The following is a 19246-nucleotide window of genomic DNA, read 5'->3' on the forward strand; positions in this document are numbered from 1 at the left end:
CCCATTCATAAAAAAAAGTAAAATGTTTTAATTGTTTGGATGATTTTTTTATAGATATCTTTCTTTTTTTATTGTCAGTTGCTACAGGCTTTATCCTATCTGTCACCGTAATGAGGAGGACCACGTGATGGGTAGACACTTATTATTAAAAAAAAGACAACATTCAAAAAGGCAAAATTAAATCTATAAATCGCCCGGAAGTTGTAAGTCAAAAGTAATGTCAGTCGTTCCTCCATGTAAACACAGCAGTGTACACGTTGCATGGCGGTGGGACGATCCTCTGTCACTTCCTGGCACATGATTGGCTCGACCGTTTTCCTCCCAGCCAATCACATCGCGGGTCTATCTCCTCCCGCAGCATCGCCTCTATGGCGGAACACAGAGCAGGAATTCCGTCTATGTGACCATGACATTGTCGTTAAACGGCGACAGCCAGAGGATGAAAACTGGTTCGTCAGAGCCAACCTGGTGACGAACGGTGACTTCGAGGCTTAAAACTTATCGCTGCCTTTAGAGTAACTTTGCCTTTTTTGTATTCCCGCCATGGCGGAAGTGCATCTGTGTTCGAGCTAAGACGCTTGATCAGATGCTTTGTGTTGGACTGGCGCCTTGACTTTTTTTCTTTAAAGTGCATATATACATACAGTATAGGTTATCAAACGTTATTAGCAAGTGATGGATACTTTGGACGTGCTGTCTCATGGACTCGCCAACTTGTCAATGTTTCCCTTCTTTGACATGGCGCACTACGTCGTGTCCATCATGGCTCTGAGGGAGCAGCCAGGTAAGTTCAGGTGTGCTTGCTATTCAACTCTCAACAGCGTCCAGAACGTTTACAAACAAACCAAAATTCAAGCAGTTGATTTGCCGAAGTCGCTTGTTGAAATACCCAAAAGCATGTTTTTAAAATGTTGTCAAATGTAAAAAAGTACGTTCGTTTCAGTGTTACTCGTTTCTTCTTTCAGGTTCATTGGAAAGTCGCCGTACTATTATATCATGTAAATGTTTATTTAAGTACATCTTCAAAGCACTCTTTAGTACGTTTAAAGACCACACGGCTTTGGTAAACGACTTATTTCACAGCATTTACACTCCCTGATAATATTTCACCAAATCGCAGTGAAATAGAAATGATATCACACAGATTTGTGACATACCCCACATTACTGAATAAGCGCTTTAGATAATCTATGAAAGCCATCGCATAACTTGGCCTTTGTTGGCTTTAATCAGAAATGGAGGAAATACTTATTTGGGGTACTTTTTAGAGTGGGATGAGAAAGGAATGCAGCATTAAAAGTGGCTCAAATGTCTGATGCTGTTAACAGTAAAAACATTGCATTAAATGTCTTAATGCAGCACAATACTTTGTACTGCTGTGAATGCTTTTAGGGATAAAAAATACATCAATGTATCATTTATGGTAACAGCAGAAATAATTCATTTACCTGAAAATGGGTTTTAACTCCAAGTAAAATCAATTGTTGGTTTGCCATCAAGTTTCTGGTTGGTTTGTTAAAAGGAATCACCGGGAGTGGCATGTATGTTCTGAAAACAAAGCACTTCTGTCAGTCGATGTCCATATTTGGCAAAAATCTATAATAAAATAATTTGGTCAATTATTGGTACAAATCAAACAGTGTCCAATAACAAGTCTGACCCTCCAAGTTGATTTTAACCAAACAACAACAAAACGTATCTGTTGGAAACACATACTTGCATCGATAGCGACGAAAGGGCAAGAAGAATTGCTCAGATGCATCGGGAGTGTCTAACCGTGTCAAAATGCAAACATGTGCCTACCCGTTGACATGATATCAAAGTGATAACGGAGCAAAGAACAGGTGGACTTGAACTGCACTCAAGAGTCCATTGTGGTCAAGTTAGCCTCGTTCTATTTTGGAACTTGCCTTGCAAAACATCTGATCGCCTATGAACTTTTTCATCCCATGTTCCTTCAGAATCAGAAGGAACAAGGGGTAAAAAAGGTTATAGGCGAGCAGATGTTTTTCAAGGCAAGTTCCAAAATAGTGAATGGAAATGTAAGGAAATGTAATGTAAGGAAAAAGTTCCTTACACCCCACTATGACCATAATGGGTGCATTCGTGGCGATGCGCTAAAGTTACTATCGACATGTCATACATTCACACTGTAATAAAACCTGGAAGTCAATATTCAAGAAGACAACTGTTTTGTTCCCAAAAAGGAAAGGAATGTCATTAGCCATACCTCCCCTCTTCTTCCTTTCCTTGTGGTTAATCCTGATGCGTTTTCAATGCACACTCTCCAAATTCTCCAAGGGGAATTCTCGCGATAAACTTTTCCTCAAATAGTTGCTGTCACTTTAATGCAGTTTCCTAGCTATAAATTAGTCAAACCACAGATTTTATGTTTGAATAATCTAACTAAAGGCGCATTTCTGCACAAAAATGACCAGCTCATCTTAAAATACTCAGAAAATAAACTTGGCCAATTTCAATGAGCACAAACCTATTTTTCTTTTTCACACAGGTCAATTGTAGAATCTGCCTCTCTTTCTGCTTTTAATTTAATACATGTTAACTCATTCACTGCCAGATGTGCAAAAATGTGTCAACTCCACTGCCAGGGTTTTTGTCATTGTCACTCAAATTCCAGGACCCACATAATATTGAGTTTGAGGACTACATAAACATTCAATACAGCGTTAAAAACCTCAGACTCTTGTCTTTTAGCAGAGAAAAATAGTTAACTCCTAAATTGTATGGGTCTGGAGTTATGCGCTTGAAATGAAGGCTGCTGTCCAAAATACAATACATACATATTGGTTTATATAGCGCTTTAACAACAGCCGAAGCTGGAACAAAGCGCTAAAATGGAAAACAGGGAAATTCTGCTCCCTTGTGTAAAAGAAACATTGCCAGAGGCCATGGCCATCGCTTCATCGGCACCCAAGCATGAAAGACCAAAACCCTAACAAATTCGGGAATGGCGCTCTATGTCATATTTTAAATTCCCGAATAAATTCGTGAATGAGATAAAAATTAATAGTAAGTGGGAACTCCCCCCATTTGCTTTTGGGTAAATAAAAGCCCTCTGACCTTGCTCCCTTCTTTCCTGGAGTTGATTTTGCAATGACTTTGTGGACATTGGATTTATTTGAGAGGAACCAAAATGCATATGAGTGAGAAAGTGCAGTTGAAGAGACAGTATCGTGAATAATGGCTTCGGGCTGAAAATAAATCCAGATAAAAGGCTTCTTTCTATGTTGAGTGGGACAGAAGGGTGCGGTAAAGACGTTGCAAAGTCCAGATAACAACGGTTCATTAGAAAGAGAAGCGGGTTACTGAACCTGTTATGAAGTTTGAACTGCAACTACTGGAGAATACACAGTGTCATATAATAAAAATACATACATAATCTCAATTTTTGAAGTACAGACATTTTCAGAATCAGAATCAGAATCATCTTTATTGCCAAGTATGTAGAACACACAAGGAATTTGTTTCCGGTAGATTTTAAACAAATGTTGCATTTTTTTTTCCTGAGATGAGAGAAAGTTTTCAAGAAAGTTTAGGAAAAGCACCGTTGATACAGTAATGTCTGTGTACGTAAACAAGAGATACCATTTAAATCAAAATGTTTGCATTCCTAATTTTTATTTTACATACTACATACACAGACAACAGTGCTTCGTCTCAATTTTAACTGTTTAATTGGGATGGACTGGCGATTTAGTTCTTATATATTTATCAGCAGTTGTCTTTTGCTGTGTAATCTCTAGCTAATCCAGATTATCCAAAGGTTCTAGCCAAGCGCACCACACAGGTGGAGGTGACACTGTGTGGTCTCACTAAGGTTTCCAGTGCGGGAGTTTTTAACATTTATGACCTCGGAGCCCATCTTTAATTATTTGATAATATGATATTTCATTAGATAAATTAACCACTTGTCATAACCAATCAGTTAAAACGATGATATCTGTTTTAGTCAATGAAAAACATGCAAAATAGTGGCTTTGGAGAGATGCAACATGTTCTAGAGTAATCCAACATATACAGGTACTCTATTACCAACTGCAAAGAAGAACTTCCAAGTCGTGTTCTCAGGATAGTTTTTTTTTTTTTTTCATTTGAGCTCAAGCATGAAAATTGTCTTAATTACAGTTAGATTGTTCAGCCGTTGAGTTCCACCCTGTTTCGGAAATATTTGTTTTAACTGCAAGGTGTTTATTAGGCAAGTTTAGAACAAAGCATTTAGACAATTTTGTGTCACACTTCTCATGAAGTGTTGCCAAAATGACTGGCTTTTAACTCTTTCACCGCATGACCATGTGCAAATGTGTTCACTCCAGTGCCAGGGGTTTTGTCATTTTCATTCAAATTGCAGGACTGAGAGAATATTGAGTTTTAGGACTACATAAACATTCAATGCAGCATAAGAAACCTTAGATTCTCTCCTTTCACCATAAAAAAAAGTTAATTCCTACGTTATAGGGATCTGGAGATAACTGATCTTGAAATTGGGGCGGCTGTACAAAAGGTAAATGATGCCCCCTTGTGGGAGGGGAAAACATAGCCAGAGGACCGAAAGATGACCGAAGCTTGAAACACCCCCTGCCCCTGCAAGAAAAAAACAAAACCCAAACAATTTCTGGAATGGCACTCCACGTAATGCTTTTCAATTCCTGAATGAGTGTCGGCATGGCAGTGAATGAGTTAATTTGATCCCTAGTCGGCCTGTCTGAATCTTATAAAAGGCCAATGCCAATAAGCTTCAATATGCTAAATGTCGCCACGAAAATTAGTCCGGCTATCCCTATTTTAGATTTCTGTAAAATATATTACTGTAATTTTAGTAATAAAACAAAGAATAATACATTTAAATCTTACATTTTTTATTTTTTTTCCAATTTGGAAAAAGCAAATATCATGTTTATCATTTATTTTGTATCCAAGACCGGGAAGTAATTTATTGACTTTATTCATTTTGTCTTAGTTTTTATCTTAAATTTAGGAAAACGAAAAAAAAAGTCTTGTTCACAATATAATTGGTTTGTCACACTGACTTGCCAATACTACCCTGCAACTTCTAGGATAAACTGTAGCTGTGTCTTTGATTATAGTAGGCCACTGTTACATTTAATGTTGTTATTCAGTATTCGACAGTCACAAGATGTCACGTTTAATGGCGTGTAAATGGTTTCTAACTGTAATCAAGCAGCCCAGTGTTTAAAACCGGAAGAAGCAAGAAGCGCTGTCGCAGAGGACTTTGACCCCTAATCCATTTATCCATTCTGTATAGTGCACTGTATATTCGCTTGAGACGAGTTCATAATTACCATTCTACTGTACCTCACAGGTGCCCTGGAGGTGTCCCGCGTGAGTCCGTTGGCCTGCTGGTTTAGCTCTATGCTGTGCTGCTTCGGCGGTGCCGTGCTCTCTGGCATCATGATGGCCGAACCGCCTGTGGAGCCGCTTTCCAACGGCACCCGCACCCTGCTTGCATCTCTCCTCTGGTAAACATAAACAGCAATGGGATCACAGATACGCGGAGCGTGAGAATAAACACATAACCTCTCATAAATTGAGGCCCGTGGAAAAATACAAATGGCACCGGAGGCACGACATATGTGTGAACGCTGCCTGAGACGACAGAAAGATTTTATTATTATTATTATTATTATTATTATTATTATTGTTGCTGTAAAGTGTCGTTGAGAGTTTTGAAAGGCACTTATAAATGAAATGTATTATTATTATTATTATTATTTTTTAATGATTTTTATTCAGTCTTTCAACATTGAGCAATGTCTCCCTCTGGTGGGTCAGCCTGGAATTGTACTTAATGTGTCTGGAAAGTCCAGTGATCTCTCGCTACTTAGCAGTTCACTTATGACGGTTTCAGTGCATCGTGGATTTTTTTTCAGGGAAAAAACATTCAGAAAAAAAAATGCCGAATGACACAGGTTTTGCACATGGCTGTAGCTTGATTAGTTCCCAGTGCTGACGTCACCCAATGACAGCACAATTTCTTATGGTTTAATAATAATAATAATAATAATAATAATAATAATAATATACAGTAAAGTCTCGTTATATCGATATCGGATATATCGATAGTCCCGGTTATATCGATACTATTTATATGCACGCACGGAGAAAATTACATGCAAACATGGTCGGATATATCGATAGTCCCGGTTATAGCGATATTTTTTCGGACTCCCTTGAATATCGATATAACGAGACTTTACTGTATTTTATTTATAAGCGCCTTTTAAAACTCTCAAGGACATTTTGCAGGATACGATTGTCTGCATGTGGATTGGTTGTGCATCTACCCAACCCCGCCTAGCACCCCCTTCTGTCCTATCACGTGGGCTATTATCATATAACTATACTTTGGTGATTTTCGTCTAACGCGGGTGGTCCTGCTCCCCATTAACCGCGAAAAACGTGGGATTACTGTACAGACAACGTCCCAATTTCAATAGAATTCGGAGCATGTGCGTGCGATTCTAAAAATTTCTATTTAAAATAATCATCACCGTTCTGTACTGGAAAAAAATCTACTTCCACAACTACTAACTAGAGTTTGCTTTGTGGGTCCCATCAGGTATCTGCTGTTCTACTGCCCACTGGACCTGGTGTACAGCTGCTTGGCGCTGCCCCCTTTGCGCATAGTTCTATCAGGAATGAAAGAAGTGACACGTACGTGGAAAATTCTGGGTGGCGTCGCGCAAGCGCGCACCAAATACAAGGATGGGTTGCTGGTCATGATTGCCATCGGCTGGGCCAAAGGTATTCAAAAAAGTCATTGTATAACCATCAGTTACGTTTAATCAATGTAAAGTGTCATGAAACATTTTGTAATATGAGGGATAATCAATCATATTGAACCACATCTGACTTTTTTTGTCTAATAGGAGCCGGAAGTGGTCTGCTCAGTAACTTTGAGCAGCTCGTCCGCGGCGTGTGGAAACCAGAGACCAACGAGCTTCTCAAAATGTCTTAGTAAGTGTCTTGAAAAACTCTGCACTTTTTGTGGAATTCAAATAAACAGGTTTTGGCTCATTATAGGACATACTTTTGGTTAAAATTCCATCGGGGACTACTTGGGGGGGGAAATGACAATTACAATGGACCCCTTAATCTCAATTTGCAGATTTGAATGTCAGTATTCTTATTTATTTATTTTTTTTGGGGGGGGGGGGGGGGGGGGGGGGGGGGGGGCATAACAGAGGTTTTTCAAATTGGTCATTAATGAAATATTTTTCCCTTGGTACATTTTATTAAAAAAAATCAGTATTTTAGCAATTCACCACCACTATAATACATAAATATGTGTATGGATGATTATTAATCTTATTATTTATTTTGTAAAGTCTTATTAAGAGTCTCTTTAATTTCAGGTATTTTCTTCAAAGATTTAGGATGTTAGTTTTAAATCAGAATTAGAAAGCCTTTCATCGTCCCTCAATTGGGAAATTTGCAAAAATAAGATTTTTGAGATTTTTCCTTGTATTTTTGGGAGCGATAGATTTCTTTATATGCATGTTTTTCTTTTTTTTTCTTTTTTTTTTTGTTTTTCCAACTATTTTAAAAAATGTTTTACCACTGTTTCAATATTATAATGTTATTATTTTGAAACTGATGTGGATCTGAATGAGCCATTTCTATTCAATGTTTAAGTTAATGACTTTCTTTTAATTCTTTATAATTGAATGTTGTTGGTGAGTGTTTTTGACATTATTAAAAAATTGTTTCGCCTTACACAAAAATTGACAAACATATATATATATATATATATACAGTAAAGTCTCGTTATATCGATATATTGATAGTCCCGGTTATATCGATACTATTTCTATGCACGCACGGAGAAAATGACATGCAAACAGGGTCGGATATATCGATAGTCCCGGTTATATCGATATTTTTTCGGACTCCCTTGAATATCGATATAACGAGACTTTACTGTGTATATATATATATATATATATATATATATATATATATATATATATATATATATATATATATATATATATAGAGAGAGAGAGAGAGAGACAGAGAGAGAGAGATTTTTTTTTATTTTTCTGTAGAATGGTAAACGTTTTAAATTTTATGAACGGCTATTTCCATGCTTAGGTATTGAGTCAACAGTGTACAGTAACAGTGCATATGTATCACCACAAACTACCCATTGCTGATGTTATGTTAGCTTCTTTCGAAAGAAACTGAGTTGGGAGTCAATCAAAATTTCCTCTGCCATCTAACGCACTTCTGTTGTGTTATGGTTGCTGTGAATCATGCTTAATCCACAGTCAAACACATTCTTAAAAAATCTATTGTGTTTGTTTGTGCACGTAATAAAGCCCCACCAAGGTGACGCTGATCGGAGCGGTGCTGTTTGCTCTGCAGCAGACTCACTACCTGCCTCTCCACACCCACCACCTGATGCTCATCTACACCACATTCACCGTGGTCAACAAGGTCAGTCACAACGAGCAATTTAATGATATTTGAAGATCACTCGTTGGGTTTATCACCCCCATTTATTTCACATTATGGTAATTTTTTTTATATCATGGGAAATCTTACTGTATTGCAGGAAGGTTGATGTCACAGCATGAGAAGGGAAAGAAAAATATTTTTCTTGCTACCAAAGTTCTACTTAAAGGACAACCGACATCACTTTTTTGTTTCCTAACTGACATCAGAAAAACGTTTCATAGCATCTAAAATACCTAAAACACGCAGGCTGATATTTTTAGTCAAATGCAAAACACCAATAAAAATGTTCGTGACGTCACCCCAAGACGTCTTGCCTTGCTAGAGAATCAAAACAATGGCTTCAGATTCAGAGAATATGCTTTCTTGTTACACATCTGGTTATGAATATGAGTCAAGTAATTCTGAAGAGGAAAGTATAAATATTTGCAATCGATTAAAGAAGGTCTTCAGGGTCATTTTGACGGATCAAGACTGATGTGTAGTGTCACAGAAAATGCAGAAGATGGCGGCAGAGCTCCGTTGGAAATAGTTTTATTCTTCACCTTGGAACTTTTGTCAACGAATATCAAAGAGTTGTCTCGGTGTAACATACAACGATTCACCATTGCGTTATTTATGTTTTTTCCTTCTAATTTCGCCATCAACACGGATCAACACGAAGTTTTCAGACCAAACAAAGTACTGCAAAATGCATTGAGGTGATGTAAGGTATGTCCTTTCTCGGTGAGGGGCGTTCCTTCAGTGACGTAGGGTGAGGACTGGTCACCAACTCAAAAACAAGACTTCCGGAATATTCAGCGCGAGTGTTAAAACGTAAAATATAGCTCGATGCGGTGGAATCTTACGCTCAGTAGAAGTCATTTGAAGCGATTTTACACATTATGGACACAACTTGTCCGGAGACGTCGGTTGTCCTTTAATGCTTTATTCACTGTTTTTTGGTGTAAAAGACACATACGATCATGCACTTTTGTTGCTTTCCAATCCATTGTTTGATCTTGCAAAATGCTCAAAATGCCGCAGCAGTAATTGTGCATGATTCACAGTTGCAAAATCGCTCATGAAGAAATTGTCTGTTCATTAATTTGTCATATTTTACAAATAATACATTAGTCGTTGGAAACTGCATAATTTGCAGTGTATAATTGTAAACAGGTTTAAAATAAAAACTAACTCATTTGCATGCTCGACGACACTACCTACGGACCATCGGTTCCTGTCCCATGCTTCTTCGAGACAAAAGTATTGGACCACCAAATAGCAGTGGTTGTGTTCCCCATGACATTTGGAACCTTATTTTCTTCATCGGATGATTTTGGCTCTGCGTTACCCTCAAGGCGGCGGCTTTTGCATCATTTTCACAGCCTTGCGTCATCCGACCTTTGTCTGGCAAACCCGACAGCGCCTTTCACCTCTGATCCGTCATATATATATATATATATATATATATATATATATATATATATATATATATATATATATAAAGGCTAATCCAATCCAATATACGTATATACAGAATATGTGTATGCACTAAACTTCTCTCGAGACCTTGGAGAAACTGAAAACTCATTAGTATTCATTATTGCATCTGGAGGAGCTCCAAGTTGTTTATCCCACTCATCTCAAATAATCTCATATGATTAAAACAAATATTTCTTCACTTATATTCATCGTTTGGTTGGCTCAACGTTTTACCGTTTTATGTATCGTCCAGACGAGGATGATGCTGACGGGTTCGGCAACATCGCCATTCGCCCCTATCGAATCGGTGCTCCACAGGACGCTCTTCACCGGGTCCTTTCCATGCGCCGCCCTTACTGCGTCGTCGCCGAATAACATCGCCGCCCCAGCGCCGACTGCAGAGCCAAGCGAGCCTTCCCCTAATGGGGTGAGCAGGCGCCTCCAAACCAAAGACCACTCAACGAAGAAGAGCAATTAATGAAGCCCCCGTCATTGAGGCGTCATCACGCGTTGGTGAAAACAGTTGCCTTGGTGAAATGTCTTTCTTAAGCTAACTACAATCAACTCATTTTGGAGCTGAACTGTGATGTTCGCAGACCATTGCACACTGGCAAGAAAATGTCTTAATTTGAAATACAAGTATATTTATTATATTGGGAAATTAAGCTTTATCTTTTGGTTTTGGGATCAATACAAGGCACCCGAATGGCTTTTCCTCTGTGTAAATAGTCTGCCGTTTCCTGCAAATGTTAATTTTGCTGCACTGTAATCAGGAATGATCTTTTTCTTTTTTGTTTTATGCTGATTATATTCAATTGCCATCACCTTAATTTGAAAATATGATTATTGCACTTATGAAAATCATGGAAAGCTTTTTGATGAATGAATTGTAAATGAACACTTGAACTTAAATTACATTTCAATAAAAATAATTCAATGACTGATTGCTATCGAGATTTACATGTGTGAATTGTACCGCAACGCTTTTCGGGTGGGTCCCACGTTTTTTCCAAAAGTCGGCTTTTATTACTTATGAATTTGTAATGCATTAAAATATGTAAATATAATCATGACAAGTATGCATCAATGTGTGTATGCCACAATAATGCAGTATGGATATAATGAAAGGGTCAAATGATTATCTCCATAGAGCTGAGGGCTCACCAACCTTTTTGACATAAAATAACAAATTGGTTCAAATGAGTTCAAATAACATGACTGGTTAAAATAATATTCATATACACAAAGACCCTGATTACCTTAATGAATTCTCTGTACAATATGCAAACCTTTATTTGCTAAAAATCTCTGCCAATCTACATTTTCACATTGTGACTTCAACAACATTGCTGGGAATTTAACTCATTCACTGCCAGATGATGTATAAAAAATGTGTCTGCGGTGCCAGGGTTTTTGTCATTGTCTCCAGGACCCACAGAATATATAGTTTTTAGACTATATTAATATGCAATACAGCCTTAGAAACTTTAGGCTATCTTCTTTCATCAGAAAAAAAAGTTAATTCCTAAGTTATATGGGTCTGGAGTTATGTGTCTGTCCAAAATGCAATGCAATACATATATATTGCACTTTAACAACAGCTGAAGCGGGAACAAAGCTCTAACATGGAAAAAGGGAAGTGCTGCCCCTTTGTGGAAGACAAAAAACGTTGCCAGAGGTCTGGCCTGTGTTTTATCAGCACATAAGCAAGAAAAAAAACCAACACCCAAATTAATTCGGGTATGGCGCTCTACGTCATATTTTCAATTCCCAAATACATTTGTGAACGACAGTGAATGAGTTAAAACATCACATCATTGGCCAAATATTATTAGAAGAGTCTTGCGGGCTGCTCATACGGTCCTGGAGTTTCCTACAGGCACCGTGTTGGTGATTCTGATATAAATCGATTAGAATTAGTATGTGTGACTAATAAGATACAATCATCAGATTACAATTGCCGTGTAAAAATCATATTTTTGTGTCTGTTCAAAGTTTCTACGTTTTGTCATGTATTTCATTGGTCTGTTCATTTGTACCTATTAGTGTATCTCGGGATTGCAGTCAATGCTATGCAAGTCTACTTTTAGCTGAAACATTGTATCTATGCATACTCACGGGCCTCACGGGAGGGCTCGGGGGCCTTCTGAAGTACATGCAAGCGTGATGCATACGCATGTGAACACTATAGGATATAGCGTTGCATCAGTGTAGCATCAGCACCTGGCGCAGTGGGATCACTGCGTTGAATCCAAATGAAAAAAAGAGGAAGACAAGCAAAGATGATGAAACGTTTGAAATTATTCACCTGCCGTACATTTCAAACTACATATGTCGTTGTGAGTTGGTAGCACATGAAGACAAAATGTGATGATTCGCCACAGGAAGTTTCGGGTTTTGATTTGAAGTCATCATTTTGCCAACTCAGCCTCATGTAGATCCTCTGTAGGTATGCTACATTGACTTATATTCCACCGCGATTTTTTCTGTCCAGTGAACCGAGCGCAGTGTGTACTCAGTCGTATATCATTGCATTTTTGTGAAGTATGTCATCGTTTTTCATGGGATTTTCCAAGCTATGCAGCTTATGATGACGTATTACACAGTTTCCCTTCATGCTGGTTCTTGAAATTTCCAAATACGACGAAAAACGGGGGAAAAAATTCATTGAAGTTTACGCTCTTTATGCTAACACTAGTTTATAAAGGTGAATAAATTGTGTTTTTATAACTCATAGAAGTGGTAAAATATATATGTTTCTCCATAACTGCCATGTTTCAAGCAAAAAGAAGCATTAGCATGCATACATATATGCATACATGCATACAATATATATATATATATATAGAGAGAGAGAGAGAGAGAGAGAGAGAGAGAGAGAGAGAGAGAGAGAGAGAGAGAGAGAGAGAGAGAGAGAGAGAGAGAGAGAGAGAGAGAGAGAGAGAGAGAGAGAGAGAGAGAGAGAGAGAGAGAGAGCTCGCAATTTTCTTCCCTGGTATTCAGTGACAGCCATTTTTGATTTCTGACGAAAATCTGCCTGCATTCGATCGTTGATATTTGCTAATTAATATTTTGAATCTTTTCTGCTGTTTTCTGATCTTTAGAATTTCAACATATTTCCAATGGTACCTTACTCATTAAGATCTACCCAAAATTAAGAAAGTTCTGATAGTTTAAACTAATAAAGAACTCTGTCACAGATTTTCATTTTTTAACTGTGCAGAAAATCCCCTCCTATTTCGAAAATTAAAAATTCCATTATTTCCTTATTATTTGTCATAGAACAATAATATATACATCAGTTGAAAGCTATTTAAAAGCACTTTAATGTGGTGTTACAAAATGTGTGATGAATTATTATTTAAAAATCTTGTCATATCCCTATCCTCTGTGTATGGCGTTGCTCTGCTTGTGTGAAAGTAGCACTTAAATGTATTCCTGTGACTGTAAAGTGTCCTTGAGAATTTTGAAAGGTGTTTATAAATGAAATGTATTATTATTATTATTATTATTATTAAAGTTTATCAACACCATACCATCCTATGCTACTTTCATTAGCTGACATTTGACATATGTTAGCATTAAGCATGAATGGACTTTGCATTGGATTGGATTTGATTTGCCTTTATTAGTCTCACAGTGGAGAAATTTACATTTTAACAGCAGCAAAGTGAGAAGATTATGTTTTTTGGATGCGCATTTTTGTATTGAAATGAGCAAAATTGACCCTTATTTGTTTCATGTGTAAGATTTAAAATCGATGTCAACTGAGAAGGGCAAAAAAATACATTTACGAACGCACCCTTCACGCCAATGCGCGATAAACGGGGGTTCATACTTTTTTCACTATGCAGTGCAGGTGATGACCACTAGGTGGCATCTTGGTGCGCTGATGCCAATTGATGCTTGGGAATTGACTGGCTGGCGAGCAGCTGCAAACCAGGAGTGTTGGGATGGGGCGTGGGGGTAGTGGGGGGGGGGGGGTTGTTGACAAGCCAATGGTAGCTGCGCGCTTGTGTTCGTGTACACAAGCTGGCTTTCTGTGCTCGAGAGGACAGATTGATAAATCTCTGGTCTTGTGACAATATTTGGATGCGACAAGCAAATAGCATACTTGGAACAATCATTCAGGCTTCAAAACGCTGCGGATGTATTTTGGTGTGGTGTTGAGGAGTTTAAATCATTTTTTTTCCAGTCCCATATCGGGAGGGCGGGGGATCAATGGAGATCCACCGAATAGGACACGACGCTTGTGTCCTATTGTGTGCTTTTGTTGTCCAATGCGACCTCATTGACACCTACGGCCTCATGATTGCTTCCTTTCTATGTTTTTAGTATTCTTAGCTTTTCCCAAAACCATACCCAAATTGCCATCCCACTTCTGTATTTTTTACTGCAACTGTATTGTTCATTTCTCATGAAGATCAATCCAGTATTTCATGTACTTTTTTCATAGTACAGCCCCCAACATGAGTTTGGCGAAGATTAAATTTAATTGGTTTATTATTAGTAGACACTCCAAAACAATTCTCAAAGCCCTCTGCCCGTCTCACCACGATGGGATGCAGAGCTTTCAGCCGCTCTGCTCCCAAACTCTGAATTCACTTCCACCCAACATCCATCCTATTTTCAAGTCCCACCTCAAAACCCATCTGTTTAAAATTGCTTTCAATGTCTAGTTCAATCTGCTATTTTATTATTTATCATTTTACTTATGGTGTTATTGTTATGTGCTTTGTCTTATTGTTTCTGTTGTAAAGTGTCTTTGGGTGTTTTGAAAGTCGCTTGAAATTAAATGTATTATTATTATATTGTTACCCCAAAAATATTCAGAAAGTCTATTTTCTTTTGTAGACGAGACTTTGGGTCAATTCAAATTGTCAGGTCATTGGTGGGGTCTTACAAACATGGCCGATCAGCTGATCATATCCAAACACACCATAGAGTAGGCATGCTAGTTTTTTTCTTTCACGCCAAGACTTCTGACGATTAAAGCTTGTCTTAATCCAGAGAATTATTTTTTTTATTTTTGTTTTTTTTTGTGTTGATGCAATCGATGTCATCATTACATTAAGCCGGAGATAAAATGCGAGATTGGGACCACACAGGAAAACATTCTGGCAGGCAGGAAAAGGGCAATAAGAAAACAAAGGAGGAGAGGAAAATGTGGTGGCCACAAGGGGCAAAAAGGACATGTCCCTCATTCTCTCTCTCAAATACACACAATTGCAACCTTTATTTTTTTAAATAATTATTCACATATCCATGCTTGCAAGGGATTTACTTTGAAATCTGTTTACTAGCCAAAACCAGTGGTGGGCTGTCAGGGCGTGCAAGGGCTTTACTGCTGGCCTAAATATATCTGAATCACAGACTAACGTGAATTATATTTTGTCCATGAATTCTTATTAAATAATTCCAAATTGTCTTCCGGTTTCCTTTCATTGCTTTTCCCCTGTTGTGCTGCTTCCAGATGTGTCTTCGTAATTAAGCATTTAACCAATCACATTTCAGCCATCATTTGTTACCAGGGTCAGAGAGCGACCTCGATGCCTTCACAATCAGTTCTGCTGGCTCTGGAGCATAAACATGTCGATGAAACTGTTGCTTTAACCAATCAAGAGTTTGAGTGGGCAACCCAGGGCCTTCTCGAAGGCGCTGGCAAATTCTGATTGGCCAGTCACTCTGATTGGCTGGTCAGTAGCCAATCATAATGTAACTAGCCACGTGTGATAAGCGCATACTGGCCAGAGATAGCACACTGTATCAGTAGCTAGCTGCATAAAAAATACATTTTAGTGTTGATTTAATTGCGATTTTGTCAACCCATAATGGCTGAAGAAATTGATTTGGTTGAATTTTGAAATTTGGTTTGGTTGAATTTTATGTGGTTATCATGGAGATTTACACCAAGTGGACACGTCATGAAGTATGCTGCTGAAGTCCAGTTTAAGAGCTGTCGTGACAATTTTGGAAGATAAAGATTGCGATAACATGAAAGAGAAACATACATTTTTCAATGAAAAGTGCTAATATGACAATGAAATGGTTGGACTACCATATTTTCTGGTTTACTGTATAAGGCGCACCGGAGTATAAGGCACACCCCCAATGAATAGTGTATTTTCAAAATGTTTCCATATATAAGTCGCACCGAGTATAAGCCGTACCTTCAAATATAGAAATCGACACGTTTTCCAAATGTAAGGCACGCCACATTATAATGCGCGACAGAAGAGACTGGGGTTATGCACTACTTCTTCTACAGGGGGAAATGGAGTCGGTGGCTGCTGACAGGAGTTGCGAGATCTGTTGTGGCTCAATATTACTTCACATATTAGGTGCAACTGCATATAAGGCACAGGGTCATCAGCATATAAGGCACACGGTCATCCTTTGAAGTAAAACAAGGTTTTTGGGTGCGCCATATACACCGGAAAATATGCCCCGTCTGCCTGGTATCCATAAAATTCTCACATGTTTTTTAAGGATTCACTAACTTTATTTCTGTGTGTAGCAAAATGATGCTTCACCGTGTTTGTTTGCTTTGAACTCTTGAGCTCCAAATGATTCCGTAGACCACACTAGGAAGACCATTATAATCCCACGAGCATGTCTTTCACCCCCTTTCAGGGACGGCGGTTACTATAGTGGACAGCTTCTCATGTGACCAGGTTACAGGGTGGCTCATAAAAGGGTTCATATCCTCAGGGACATTGTGTAGACCACAAGTGTCAAAGTCCGGACTCAAATAATCAGGATTGAGCTCATAGTGATCTTGCTGGTGAGCTAATCATTTGGATCAAGTATATTGCAGCAGGGTGAGACGGACTTGTGGGGGAGATCATTCGGTGTCGTACAACTTTAAATTCGATACTGCAGCTGAACGCTAGCCAGTACAAAATCTTTCCAACTGGACGAATATATTCGGTTCGGCGTGTCCCCGATCTCATACCCAACAATCACCCTATGCAAAAATAAGGCAGATCCTTCAAAACCGTGGAGCTTCTTGAACGTTCTCCCTTCCCAACAAGATATACTCTGTGTTCTTTTGTTCACATCAGAATAGCCAGTCGTTGGTACATGGTGTCCTTCACCTCACTCTCCATCCCCCACCTCCTCGTTTTCTTCTGCTTTCTTCCTCTACCAAGCAGACAGATGGTGTTTTTGTGTTTCATAAAGAGCTCACTAACTAGATATTTTGATTCGAGAGGATCCACATGTGCGGGTAAACGTGACCTCGTGGACAGGGAGGACCGGAACCCCCACCCCCATCCCCATTTTGTTACCTTCCATCAATCTGCTTCATTTGATTCCAAGACCCGCTCCATCTTTCCCTTCCTCTGGTCCACCTTTCCCATCCAGCTCCTGAATGCAAAGAGTGTGTCAGCTGGGATAAGAAGCGACTTCCTCACAAAGGAGGCCGCAGGGGTCATGGAAGGGCTTGTGATAAAACACGCACACACAGGAAGAGAACGGGAGATTCAGATGGGAGGGGGGGGGGGTGAAAGGAGTGCAAGGAGCTGTCCATCATTAGTATTCCAGCAGGAGGCTCCTGGCCAGACCCAGACATCTGAGTGGAGCAGCCGCCACCACAGATAAAGAAGAAGCCATTAATCCACGGAAGATTACTAGCACTGATACTTTATCCCGCCGTAATACAGCGATGCAACCGCACTCGTCCCGTTTACAAAGGCGTCAGAGGTGGGAGAGGGAGGGGAGTCGTTCTCGTTCACCTTGTGGATGCAAAAATGGCAGCGGCAGACACAAAGAGTCAGCTCGGATTTGATTTGGAGGTTTTGGGGGAATTGGTGTGGCAGATGGCTTTGTAAAGCCAAGGAACAGCTGGGCGTCCTTCCTGTGACCGAAAATGCAACCGACTTGCTGTCTTATTTGTCCATCAATGTCTTCGCAGTTCCAGAAAGCCCAAAGCAGTTTTTTTCCTTCCTACATGAGATGAAAAAACGTCAAATTCAACTTTCAATGATGATTTCACCTGCATGCAATCTGTCAAGGTTGCATCAGTCACTAAAATGAACAGCCAGTCAAAAGCTGTTTTCGTCTCCATGCGTGGAATGTCAATGTTTTGCTGCTTCATTCACCCAATGGAGTGAATACTGTGTCTATATATACACAAATATATATATGCAGTGAAACCTCAGCTTACGAAGTTAATTGGTTCCCAAAAATTGTGTGTAAGGCGAAAAGTGTGTCATCCAAACATTAATTTCCCATAGGAAACCATTAAAAATGAGAATAATCGGTTTCCAGGTCCCCATAAAACATGATTTTCTACTAAATAAGCCTTAAAAATACACAAAATATACCTTATTTTATGTATAATAAATGTGTTATTGTATTTTAATGAAAGAAATAAACTGTACGGTGTAATAACGTTTTTAGTTACCTTTTAGGTATCACTGAATATATATATATATATATATATATATATATATATATATATATATATATATATATATATATATATATATATATATGTGTGTGTGTGTGTGTGTGTGTGTGTGCGTGCGTGTGTGTGTGTGTGTGTGTGTGTGTGTGTGTGTGTGTGTGTGTGTGCGTGCTGTGTGGGCGGGTGAGTAAAAACATGTAATTTGATGATTTATTTTCTGTGATCCAAATAAATGATCTATGTGGAGGTCATTTTAGCACCCTGGAGAAATGTTAAAGGCGTTTTTCAAAGGAGGGGGGGGTTGATTATGACCCATGCATGGCATTATTTTAAGGCGCTGACAATATCGTTTGTAACACCATGGAGGAGCGAACCAAAAAATTATCGTAGATGCAAAATTGATAATTATAAATGTTCCAACAGTGATACTCATCACAATCGATGCAGTCATCCATACAAAGCAGGCCACTCTATTGCAATATGTTAAAATTTGTGACCAGTGCCACTGACACGGGGAAGAAAGTCCACTGGAGGTCAATATGACTCGTCAGATGCGGCAGACAAAATGACATTTTGATTGACTAAGTCTTAAAAAGTAGCTGTGTTTGGAATCCATCTGGATGATGGAATAAGAAGAGGCTGTTGATGTGTGCAACGGCGATGACAAATAAGGCAAAGAAGGAAATACGTTTCAAGAAAAGCTGCTCAGGAGGAATCGGGGGGCGGAGACGAAAAGATGGAGTGCAGCCGAGCTCCCGGTGCCTTGGAAGAATCCAATCCTTCAGATGTGGCAGATTGTGTTGCCATGAGAACAACACCAGGGTCATTGTGAGACAAGAAAGGGAGAAAGAATCAAAAAGGAAGGCCACAAAGTAT

The 19246-nt window shown here is 38.9% G+C and overlaps 1 protein-coding gene and 1 long non-coding RNA gene across 3 annotated transcripts; one reads left to right on the plus strand and one right to left on the minus strand.

The window, feature by feature from the left end:
* Positions 1 to 127: 127 nt before the first annotated feature.
* LOC148884458 (uncharacterized) lies at positions 128 to 1931 on the minus strand. The gene is made up of 3 exons (XR_016118307.1): positions 1717 to 1931; positions 1449 to 1548; positions 128 to 366 (listed from the first exon to the last, which is right to left on the minus strand). It is a non-coding gene; the product is annotated as an uncharacterized LOC148884458 (long non-coding RNA).
* tmem38b (transmembrane protein 38B) lies at positions 363 to 10910 on the plus strand. Of its 2 annotated transcripts, none has more exons than XM_089020730.1 (6): positions 363 to 784; positions 5342 to 5498; positions 6599 to 6783; positions 6909 to 6996; positions 8361 to 8478; positions 10214 to 10910. In XM_089020730.1, the coding sequence occupies exons 1-6, from the start codon at positions 676 to 678 to the stop codon at positions 10436 to 10438; spliced, it is 882 nt and encodes a 293-aa protein (XP_088876856.1). In that variant the 5' UTR covers positions 363 to 675; the 3' UTR covers positions 10439 to 10910. The 2 variants fall into 2 exon arrangements, with proteins under 2 accessions (XP_088876856.1, XP_088876857.1); XM_089020731.1 differs by having other exon boundaries at positions 674 to 794.
* Positions 10911 to 19246: the final 8336 nt, after the last annotated feature.

This window comes from Hippocampus bargibanti, linkage group LG18 (assembly GCF_051943395.1).
Source record: "Hippocampus bargibanti isolate YZ-2025 linkage group LG18, ASM5194339v1, whole genome shotgun sequence".
Taxonomy (NCBI): domain Eukaryota; kingdom Metazoa; phylum Chordata; class Actinopteri; order Syngnathiformes; family Syngnathidae; genus Hippocampus; species Hippocampus bargibanti.